The sequence below is a fragment of the Hemibagrus wyckioides genome, linkage group LG06 (assembly GCF_019097595.1).
Source record: "Hemibagrus wyckioides isolate EC202008001 linkage group LG06, SWU_Hwy_1.0, whole genome shotgun sequence".
NCBI lineage: Eukaryota > Metazoa > Chordata > Actinopteri > Siluriformes > Bagridae > Hemibagrus > Hemibagrus wyckioides.
In genome coordinates this window covers 36,609,152-36,621,564 of record NC_080715.1, presented here as the reverse complement: position 1 = coordinate 36,621,564, position 12,413 = coordinate 36,609,152, and the positions used below count along the sequence as shown (strand labels likewise).

General features: G+C 40.9%; 1 protein-coding gene across 2 annotated transcripts in view; it reads right to left on the bottom strand.

The window, feature by feature from the left end:
• Positions 1–6,119: 6,119 nt before the first annotated feature.
• Positions 6,120–12,413, bottom strand: part of rngtt (RNA guanylyltransferase and 5'-phosphatase) — a 104,818-nt gene continuing 98,524 nt past the window's right edge. For both annotated transcript variants that reach the window (XM_058392658.1, XM_058392657.1), the window contains 2 exons: positions 8,066–8,189; positions 6,120–6,916 (listed from right to left, as the gene is read on the bottom strand). In XM_058392658.1, the coding sequence (XP_058248641.1) occupies positions 6,765–6,916; positions 8,066–8,189 (276 nt within the window). In that variant the 3' untranslated portion in view covers positions 6,120–6,764. The remainder of the gene's footprint in view (positions 6,917–8,065; positions 8,190–12,413) is intronic.

The window sequence follows — 12,413 nt, the reverse complement described above, 5'->3', positions numbered from 1 at the left end:
GTCATGGATCATCCCCAAACTGTTCCCACAAAGGTGGGATCATGAAATTGTCCAAAATGTCTTGGCATGCTGAAGCATTAAGAGTTCCTTTCACTGGAACTAAGGGGCCGAGCCCAACCCCTGAATTCATTGATTTGGAGGGGTGTCCCAAAACTTTTGGCAATATAGTGTGAACTCAGATGTTGAGCTAACTTATGAGTTCCTGGTTACACAACTCCAGCTGACTGTGCATGACTGTAGAAAGGACATTATTCCTAATCACACTCTCTGGTGTTCATAATAATGCGCACATTGTAGTGGCACCCAAATGATGATGAGGTTCCCTTTTGAGTCTGGTTCCTCTCAAGGTTTCTTCCTCATATCATCTAAGGGAGTTTTTCCTGGCCTCAGTAGCCTCAGGCTTGCTCATTAGGGATTAATACAAATAAATTTAAATATAAGTCTAATATTAATCTTGAACTTTTTGTACTATATTTCTTATGTTTTCTAAGGCTGCTTTGAGACAATGTCCATTGTTATCAGCGCTATACAAATAAATCTGAATTGAATAGAATAGTCAGTGTTGCGAACATTGAAACGTTCAATGTTTATTAATGCTTTTGTCAATTTTTATTTTTTGCTTTTATACAGTATATCAGTCATAGAGACTTGAAATGGTGAACAAATTTCTGTAATAAGATTTTTAATTTAGTATTTATTTTAGGAGTCTCCAGGTTCGGGCTTAGTCAGAGCTTTTCTGCTACAGGAGAGTCTCCAGGACAGCAGGTTGTATTTCACAGTTTCTCAATAACAAGCTTCTTTTGTGAGAAAACAAGTGCTAACAGGAACAAACTTTTGTTTTATGGATGTTCCACAAACTATAAAGAGAATAAATGTAAGATGTGTCTTTCTCTAAGAATTTAAAGCACCACACTTATCGCCACTCAGCACGGCACCATGCTCCCTCCTTCCCATCCTTTAGGACTGCTCGACTAATCCCACCATCTCTCAGGGTACAAAGAAATTAAGCATCAAGACTCTTCTCTGTTCTGACTCCTGGGTGGTGAAATAAACTTCCCCTAAATGTCCAAACAGCTGAGTCACTGGCTGTGATCAAACAATGTCTAAAGACCTACTTCTTCCTGAAGTACTTCAATTAGTACTTAACCCCTTTGTGTTATATGTGTGCTTTTCTTGCTATATTTCTTCCCAACAGAGTTTTTAGATCGAGAGTACTCTTAGTCCGTGACCTAGTGAACCAGTATCCAGGGATTTGTTCATTGATAGAGACTTCAAAGCACTTCTGTACTGTAAGTGGCTCTGGATAAGAAAGTCTGCAAAAATGTGGTAAATGTAAACAGAAAATTGTTCATAAAAATTGCAAGTTTCCCCTCCAAACCCCTAGATCCAGTGAAAGGAACGCTTAATGCTTCAGCATACCAAGACATTTTGGACAATTTCATGCTCTTTGTGGGAACAGTTTGGGGATGACCCCTTCCCATTCCAACATGACTGCACACCAGGGCACAAAGCAAGGTCCATAAAGACATGGATGAGTGAGTCTGGTGTGGAGGAACTTGACTGGCCTGCACAGAGTCCTGACCTCAACCCGATAGAACACCTTTGGGATGAATTAGAGTGGACACTGTGACCCAGGCCCTTCTTGACCAACATCAGTGTCTGACCTCACAAATGCACTTCTAGAGGAATGGTCAAAAATACATCTGTGTAAGAGGGCAAACAGCACAACGGCCTCAATGCTCCCTGATTTGATGCTGGATTCTACTAAAAACATGTTAGAAGGTGGACTGTGTGGTAGATCACTGCTGGACCCTTAAGCCAGGTCTTTAACTGCTCAGGTGTATAAATGAGATCAGTGCTGTGCTTGATGAATATAAATGGTCAAGATAAATAGCTCCTGATGAGCTAGTGCTCATGGGACAGGCACTAAGTCCACTGTGAAAATGAAGAAACAATTAAAAACCAACTAAATCAGGTTTACTTTAAACTGTCATGAAATGTACCTTCCTTCTTCAGGCGCCTCAACTTTTCCAAAAAAGGCCAGGGTTTATTGTACCATCCCGCCCTCTCTTTATCCACTCACTGTGCTCCGCAGAGGCAACATGCTCGCTGTAATCAAGGCCTAATCACTTTAGTATGTAGATGATTTCGCTCAGGGGCTTGATCATGGCATCCTCGTATACAGAGAATTCTGTGTGCACATTCTGAATCACCGAGTGCTAATGAACGCTGCTGAAGAGGAGCAGAAATCACAGCAAACAGATGAAGCAAGTGCTAATTTAGGATTAGTTTTCTGTGACTGAGACCACGTTAAATTGGAGAAAATATCAGACTGAAGACGAGCACTCGAGATGTTTCATGAATATAGATGTGTAATTACGCTAAAGCGTATATACTCTGATAGGAGCACTTAATATGGGTCTGTAATTATTAACAATTTATCATGAGGAACTATTTATATAGAAGATATTCTTTTGCAGATGTACGAAAACAGCATCATGCTGTACTGCTGTGGAGTGTTTGGGTGCTGGGAAGATCTTAGGTTATTCAAAAGGTTATTAGACATTGAAAAGTGATATAGACAAAACGACCAAAAAACACTCTTAGTGATATTTACATGCAAGTTTAATAAGTTATAATGTCAAAACAGCTTTTCTCAGTCTAATACTGAAACTGGTGTCTGATTAAGGAGTTTCTGAGCAACATAAGGAAGCTTTCTGAGCCGCAAGATGAGCATGCACAACTCCCGAAGCAGTGCTTTATGGGAATAATAGGAGGAAAATGAGATTTTAGTGCATGTCATTGAACGCAGAATGCGAAAAGGATAAGGTGAGTGAGTGAGCTGGCAAGTTATTACAAATGTGTGCCAACTTGCCATCGCATATTAGTCATGTTGTTTTCTTTCTTCTTTCTCTCCTGGCACGAATGTAAAAAGGATGAGGCTCTGTAGCACTCAGCTCTGCTTTAATACACACACAAACGGCAGCCTGAAATGAAACTGTGCTTTATAGCCCTCAGGACAGGAGACAAAACTCATACAGGTCTTCTCTCTCTCTCTCTCAGTATGTGATTTATCCTGGTCGGGGTCATGGTGGACTCAAGAGCCTATTCTGGGAACACTAGGAGTGAGGTAAAAATGAGGTACTGGATGAGTCCACCATAAGGACACCACACATATACATACACACACTCCTAACGACAATTTATCTTACCAATTCCACATACCAGCATGTCAGGAGGCCAGAGGAATCCAGAGAACCTGGAGAAAACCCATGAGGAATACCTTCAAGCTCCACAAACCCACGGTCCCTGCTGCTCCACCATGCCACTTAGAGTTCTACAGCAAAACACAGGATCTGCTCAATTCAATTTTGTCATCAAGTATACACAGATCAGGTGTAACATTATAACCACCTGCCTAATACTGAGTCGATCCCCCTTTCAGCCATGACGCGTCAAGGCATGGACTCCACTAGATCCCTGAAGGTGTGCTGTGGTATCTGGCACCAAGATGTTAGCAGCAGATACCTTAAGTCCATGGGCCCCACCTCGCAACTTACAGGACTTAAAGGATATTTTTGATAGATACTGACCACTGCAGACCCGGAACACCCCACAAGAGCTGCAGTTTTGGAGATGCTCTGATCCAGTGGTCTAGCCATCACAATTTGGCCCTTCGTCAAACTCGCTCAAATCCTTACACTTGTCCATTTTTCCTGTTTCTAACATCAACTTTGAGGACAAAATGTTCACTTGCTGCCTAATATATCCCACCCACTAACAGGTGCCATGATGAGGAGATCATCAGTCTTATTCACGTCACCTCTCAGTGCTCATAATGTTATGCCTGATCGGTGTACTTTATAATCAATATCATTCTTTATTAAGTAAAATGTTCAATATTAAATTAAAGTATATCTCATCAAGGAAATATTTATATATACATATATATACACATGTATGTATATATATTGTTCATCTGAAGAATGCGGTGATGTGGTGTGTAAGCAGGATGTTTAACTATATTTCCTGATCAGCTGAGGATTTGTCATAAATATTGAAAAATATATCATATATTATCTAAGAAACATTATATGAAACGTATACCTACACAGTCCGAAGTGTATTTCAAAGTGCATATGATCATGCTTTTTAGTTGCTTTTCACTTTGAGGAGTCGTAAATGTAGTTAGTTCCTGTCATCGCTTACATTATAGCAGCTACAAACAGTTGCTCCCTCACCAGTCTCTCCTCTATTCTCTCTCCTGAAGATTAAAAACAAAAACAAAAGAATAATAATGACAGAGACTGAGTCAGAGCTGCTGTTAGAGAAAACTAATCGTACTGATCTAAATCGAGAATTCAGAATTCAGTGGTGTGATCTAAATAATAATAAGCATCAACTGATTGAAATTTAATAACACGTAGTAGTGGACTGTACACACAGTACTGTAATGTGATGCCTCACCATCTCCCATCCTCTCTCTAACACACACACACACACACACACAATAAGTCTGTTGTCCATCTGTCTGCTCATCCGGGCGACTCTGTAGGAGATCTTCCTGGTGTGCGTGAACGTCTGTATGGATGCTTGTGTGTAAGGAGATGGACAGAGCTATAAAAGAAGATATATCCAAGAATGCATGGGTTAGTGACATTTTGAGATGGTATAAGGAGGGGGAAAGAGAGAGAGAGAGAGAGCAAAAGATGCTATCATCACTCAGACACAATATTTATTCTCCACACACCTTTAATCTCTAGTATTTATCAACAAAATGTACAGAATCCAGACAAAACACACTACTGCTGTTTTGATATGCACTGCTTTTAATAAACCCCTGACCAATCAAAACATGAGAAAGCGAGACAGAGAGAGAAAGAGAGAGAGCGGGTTCCAAGCCATCCAAGGGCAATGCAGACAAAACAAGATACAAACAATACAGATAAACACAACTTCTTGTTCAGCCAATCCATCAAGAACCTGTCACACGACAGTAAGAGCAGCTAGTCACTCTTTACTGACCAAACCATGACTTCTATTTGTCCAGAAGATCTTGGCAGTCGTGTAATAGCAGTGAAGCGACTGGACTTCAAGACAGATCGTCACTCAGTGGCGATTTTTATTCAGAGCACTGAGATGAAGCCAATCACAAGGCTTTTTTTCTTTCTTTCGTAAAAAAAAAAGGAAAAGAAAAGGAAAAATCTCCAGCAAGAACTCCCCCAACTTGATCCGCACAGAACCCACAATCCTCTCTGGCACATTCACGACTGTCAGCAGGTGCTCAGTGTTTTTATAGGAAGAGTCTTGTCTGGTGAAGCAATTCTTCGTTGTATGCCACATGATCATGGAAAGAAATCTGGCTGCAGTTCTTTTTACTTCATCTAAAGTGAACGTCAACTCTTTCAGTCGAAAAACACGAGAGTGGGCTCGAGGTGTAAACAGTAAAATAGTCCATCATGAGACTATCATGTATTTATATATATTTTACACCATAAGCTTTGAATTCGCAAATCTGATTGGTTAGAAGGTGTGCATTATTTTTATAACATGACATTCTGCCAGTTTCTTGAGAAAGCGAGATGCTGGTGAAGGAACGATTGGTTGTCTATTATTGCTCAGTGAGAACAGGAACTTCTAACACCCTTAGATGTTCTACAACCTTAACTTTATCTACAAACTGTACAAAAAATATTCAACATGTAACTTTTTAATGCATTAAACACTGCAATCATTGTAGTAGTATAAGCTTCGGGATTCCACCTCGCATCTCTCTTCGCTCTGGTATCTATATTTCTGACCGCCCACTGATGCCTGCAATCATCTCGCACCCACTTTTTTTTTTTTTTTTGCTGACAGGATCTCCTGGACTTTCTGTGACTTCACCTGGAGATCTTGCTCCCCCACAAGCATCCAGGCATCCGATTTCAATCCTGCTGAGTGTTGAAGACAGTTCGCACTGCGCTGCTTTCTAAATTGTCTGACATTTCTGAAGTGACGCCAAGAGGAAGTTCTAAAATCGGAGAACCATCTGGTCCGTTCCTTTCACTAAACTAATAGCTTCTATGTTTGGAGAACCGGGACAATGCCATGATGAGAATCACACTGGAAGCGAAAGGTCATGTCAGCTATCTATAGAATTTATTATACAAGTCTTAGGATAGAAGCACAGCATATTCACAGTATGGTGACAGCAAATCAGTAGAAATGTCTGCCAATCGTCATCATCCTGGCTTAAAGAAAGAAATCTGACATCATTAGTGCAAAAAATCTGGATCTGGATCTTTCGTAACAATTAATACAGCACATTGCTGGTCTCTGTGGATGATAAATACACAAAATAAACCGAAATCAAATCATCCAGTCGCCTGGAGTTGGAGTGGCATTGAAAGTCTCGACAGTAGAACAGCAATACTATAAACCACTAAGCTAAAAAATAAAATAAATACAAAGAGAGGTAAACAAATGTCAATGTAACATTTATTTCATTTTTTTTTCTTTTTTCTTTTAAACAAGACCATGTCTCAGCTCTGACCACCCAGACAAGGTCTCCACACAACGAGGGATTTGAAAGAAATGCAGTGTCTGCTGCCTGGGAGATGTTTGAGTAGGAAGGATAAAGCTGTGAATGTCACTCTGCATCTCAGAAAGTCTCCTTATCAGGGTGTAGAAAGAGCCTTGGTTCCAAAAATTTTTAAAATAAAATAATAATAATAAAAAAAAAAAAACTGCTACACTAGAACAACTTCAAGAAGCAAGAAAAGTTACGGGAAGCCGTGATTGGGTCTTTTCGGAGGGGGAGGGGGCATGAGCTGAGCGTCCGGGTCCGAATGGTGCTTGCGGCTTTGGGCGCAGCGGTCCAGGAACTCCAGCAGGTTTTCCTTTGTGACGGGAAACTGGATGCTGCTACAGACGGCTGTAGAGACAGAGAGAGAGAGAGAGATTACACGTTACCGAACATGTGATGACAAGCCCCTTTCCTGTAGCTGTGGTCAAGCTGGGGCACATTTTTAGCGGACTCGGGATCCCGTTTTAGCGTCATGCCGCTGTTTAGCTTTAATGACTCGACCACCAGCCAAGTGAAAATGAGAATCGAAACGCACCAGATGCTGCTGAGGAAAAAAAGAAAGAAAGAAAGAAAGAAAGAGCAGAAATTTGCTGGCACTGATGGCTGTTATATCTTTACATTTCTAACAAGAAAAAACAAGCCTGGTACCTGAGGAAATATCTGACTCTTGACCTTGTGTTTATTGTTACTCCACTGATAAGAAACAGATTTATTTGGCTTTATCATATCATCATGAAATTTCCACGTGAACGGCATCTTTCCGTCTACCGCACATCAGTACCGTGACTTGACTAAAGCTAAAATAATCAGACGGACAAATGTGGAGAAATCCATCACTACACACACACCTTCTGTTAATGACGCAGTAAAATGCAGATGTTTCCTGAAAACTGTTGTCCATTCCAGCTACATTTTATGTTCAGTCGTCTAACGACCGTCTGTTGAAAATATTTCAGGCCTTGTTATTTGTCTTTTGACACTTTTAAAGGGTAAGTAAAGTAAAGCGCACTACATAGTAACATAATACATAAGGTACATAATCTTCTAGTTTTCTTGTGATCCTGCGCTCACTGCTGTCTCTGATTCCTGCTCTCGTCTTGACTGGAGAGAAACCCTGTCATCTGGTATTGTAGCCGAGCCTCATTTCTCTCTCTCTGACATTGCGAGATGCTTTTCTGCTCATCACGGCTGTAAAAGGTACTTGAGTTACTCTAGCCTTCCTGTCAGCTCAGATGTTTGAACCAAATCTAACTATGTACTGCAGAAGAACCGCAATGTTTTCATGATACTCCTGATTTTATACACTACTATATGATTATCTGCCTGTAGAACCATGAGATCAGATGAGCAGAAGTACAGGTATATTAATCAAATGGATTAAAACACTAAATATACTACGCTGCCCGCTACTGTGAGTATGTGGAAGGCAGAAGGCGATGATTCCCTCATTTACACATGCAGTGCAGTGTGTGTTGTTCCTGTGGTGCTGCCACTCACCCATCGCTGTATCGTACGAATTGGGGAAGCTCTTGTCTATTCTCTGCCTCATGAAGACCCAGGTGTTATTTTTGAACGTGCACTCGATAATCTTGTTATCGTACTGCTTCAGGTCCTTCGTCACCTGCGGAGGAAGAGCAGAGACGAGCGTTACGCACGGAGCAACGTGGCACAAAGGTGCTGAAATAATACGTGTCTTGCCAGCGATGGTTTGGAGAGTCGGCCGTGGTTGTTATTTTAACACCTTTACATCACGGGTATTAGCAAGACCGTGAAATCTGGGGGATTTCTAGGCCTGTGTACGAGGACATGAGCTTCTATGTTATATTCATTCATGTTATAGTTGTTCTATATAAACCTGCATGGATCATAGGTCATACTAGAGCTGCTGGAAGTGATCCATGTGACATGTTGCCAAATCAGTCAGAAGTCCTCATTGTCCGAGTGCACCACATTTGCCTGAAATGTATACCTATACCTAGTGCTGTATGTTTCTAAAACACATAGTACTTGTCTCGAATAAAGTAGTAGTGCTGTTTCTAAAGAACAGAGTAGAAAAAATCATTATATAAAAAATACAAAAACAACAACAACAAAAAAAAAACACGACAAGGCATAAAGTTATAGGTAAGAAATCGATAACAGTGTGGGTGGTGTGATGCGGCCTGATGCTTTTCTACCTTTTTTGGCATATTGTACTTTTTATCTGTTTACATTACATGTTTTAGAAGGGCCACAAAACACCATCTAAGCATGCTTCTTCCCTTTTTTACTGTCTTAAAGTTAAAAAGAAAAGAAAAGAAAATGCTTGTCATGTTACAGAGTAAAGCTGTCTATCCTGAAGACTTTCCACTGACTGCGCTGACACTGGAGACTCCTTCTCTATGTGAACATACTTCACCGAGTCAAGCCATGAGAGAGAGAGAGAGAGAGAACGAGACAGAGTGAGAGAAAAAGAAATAGAAAGACAGACAGAGAGTAAGATAGTGTGAGAGAGAGAGAGAGAAAGAAAAAGAGGGAGAAAGAGAAAGCGAGACAGAAAGAAAGAAAGAAAGAAAGAAAGAAAGAAAGAAAGAAAGAAAGAAAGAAAGAAAGAAAGAAAGAAAGAAAGAAAGAAAGAAAGAGAAAAAAGAGGGAGAAAGAGAAAGCAAGACAGAGAGAGAGAGAGAGAGAGAAAACGAGACAGAGTGAGAGAAAAGGAAATAGAAAGACAGACAGAAAGATAGTGTTTGAGAGAGATGGAGAGAAAGAAAGAAAGAACGAGGGAGAAAGAGAAAGCGAGACAGAGAGAGAGAAAAAGAAATAGAGGAGGGAGAGAGAAAGAAAGAAAGAAAGAAAGAAAGAAAGAAAGAAAGAAAGAAAGAAAGAAAGAAAGAAAGAAAGAAAAAGAAAAAAGAGGGAGAAAGAGAAAGCGAGACAAAGAGAGAGAAAAAGAAATAGAAAGGGAGAGAGAGAGAGAGAGAGAGAGAGAGAGCAGGGACAGTGGGACACTAGAGGAGGAAACAGGACTATGCCAGGCTCAGCAGCAAGCTGGCTAAGTAAAAGCCTGTGCTCTCTGACCGTGAGGGGCATCTGTGAGATCACTATTTGAGGGGTGGATGCTTTAGAAGAGCAACACCTTCACGACACATTCGCAAACACACACACACACACACACACACGAGCGAGCTCAGATTATGGTTCCTCCCTCTGACTGAGCGACAGCAGCTCTCTTTTCCCGGCTCGGCTCCAGCGCGTCCTCACACTCCCAGGTGTAGCCGTGAGATTCTGGATGCCATTTTGGAAACTCCGGCTTGGTGCCTGATCCAATCAAATCCGCTTCATTATATCTGCAGTCTGGAGTGCCGTTTCCTCCAGTTAATCTCAATATCTCTAGCCAATCTGCTCTAATCCTTTCTTTGCACAAATAGTACCGCATTTCTCTACAATGGCCGTTTGTCACTCATCGTTTGAACCAATAGAAAAATAAACAAAACGTTTCTCCGAAATAAAACTTTAACCTGAGATAATTCTACAGAAAGCAGTATTTTGTGCTTTCTGCTTTCTTGCTAACACACAAGCTGACATTAATTTGTCTAATTAACTTGTTTCATAACCGGTTATGACTTTATATAAATAAGTAAATTAAACAAAATAAGCTAACAGCTGGCAAATTGCTGTTGCATCCGAAGAATAAACAGTTCTGTCATAAGAAAATAATTACACGGGGTTGGAACTGTGCTTTATTTTGACCAGCTGTCAAACATTTTCCTAGAAGAGCACGCAAGTGTCATGTTTTATTCTCGACTCTCTACAAAAACAGGTTCGTTAGCAATTACAGGCTACGGTCTCTTCAGGGAAAAAAAAACGTCTCTCTAATCCCTATAACGCGTATAGAGTATAAATAAAATCATGCGGCAGAGGATGCGATGCACTATAACCTGTTCACAAGGCGCATTGCATTACGGGTAGTGAAGAGTTTTGTAGGACAAGGTCTTCACGTTTGTTGAGAGCAGGTGGATTTTTTATTTACTTGGCTCTAAAGGCAGACCTCGTCTACTTAGGACAAGTGGCCAATCAGAAGCTTCGAATTATATCACTTCCTGGAATCCTTGTTCTGGAAGAAATGTATTGTGAAAAACTGATCGACTGAATATCTTCATAAGCTGAGCTCTATACGTTGATGGCTTTTCCCAGAATGCCACATATTTCTGATCCCAGCATCTTTCTACTGGTGCTTGATTGTGTCACACGCTACTTGGATGCAGAGTACCGGGTAAAAGGCAAGCTGTACTCTAAGCTGAAATCGGAGTAGGAGGAGTGAGTGCACTAAGTGGGCTTTCGAATTTTGCCGACGATGCATATACATTTCACGCACACGGCTTTCCAATGCGAAAGTTCAGCTGCCGAAATATGACTCAGAGAGGCGTGACTGACTCAGAACACCCCCTCGCTAGCTCTAACGCCAGCTCAGATATTTCTATCCCCCCCTCCTTAAAGTCTCTCTCTCTCTCTCTCTCTCTGCTAAACCTGCCATGAATTTAAAATGTAAACCAGGCCTTTGGAAAGTCCTAAGAAATATTTCCAATCTCACATATGCCTTTATTTATTAATTAATTAATTTATTTATTTATTTATTTATTCCACCTCTCTCTGAAGAGTATTATACGGAGAATCTTATGCAGGCTGGAGACAAACTGTACAGGTTGATATAGGGTCACTTTAAGAAAGAAATCAGTGAGAGTGAGAAAGTAATGAAGAGAAAAGGGACTCACGGCAGAAGCATCATGTTTCCATGCACGCTGTCTGGACCTAAGAGGATTTGGGAATTTTCTTACGGAATTAATGCCGATGCATTGCATGTAATAAACCTTTAGCATTAAGCACTAGAGATGATCTATGAGCTCGTCGAAGCTGACCTTCGCTTCACGTTCGGGAGTCTGCATGGGAAAAGGCTGATCGATTGCCGTGGTAACGGCAACATCAGGCAAAGCGAGCCATGCGTGTGATACAAATTAGCCGATTATATTTCCGTGTTTCTTGTAGACGGTTAACGACAAGCTATTTGTCGGGTGCAGAACGGCGTTGCGTCTCAGTTTTACTCTGTTAACTGGGTTGCATCTAATGAAGCAAAAACAATGAAGCAGAAACCAAAAAACTCCTTGGACTAGCACCCAGTTCAACCATGTCCCTCCCTGATGGCTGCGTAACTCACCTCCTTCAGTGTCCGCTGTCATTATTTCTTTAGCAAAGGACCAGCTTGAAGTCACTTTATTCATGTATTTATGGAGATCAGAGTGCATCACAGACACATCCAACATGCCCACGAAATTTATTCAGCAGCCAAATAATTATAAGTGGAATAACTGTCAGTTTAATTCCTTTTTAATGCTAATTGGCCAGCACTAATCATACTACCTAATAGGAACTCGAGCTTCCTTCCTGCAAACTAGACTAGCAGACGGCTGCTTAACATTTTTATAAGTTATAACAACTAGAATAACAGGAAATGTCAACACAAGGGTGTAAACTGATGTTTCCGTTAAGACCTGACGGCTGGTGCAGATATTTTCCTTGATGTTTTCCTGACATTGATGTCATATTACTTGAGACTCAGAATGCAAGGCAGCTATACGACAGGGACAGCACTGACTCGGGTTAGTCAGTGAGAGACGACGGCGTTGACGATGGCTTTAGTTTGAAAGGAAGCTGTGAGCTGAACAGACTAAAGGACTAAAGCTCTGCTTCATCACTCCGGAAGCAAGAGTTAAATCCCACCACCATCATCCTTCAGCAGATAGTCAAACGGCATTGTGGGTAATGTAGAAAACTGTTAACCAAAGTCTTTACACTTAAGATGAGCACCTAA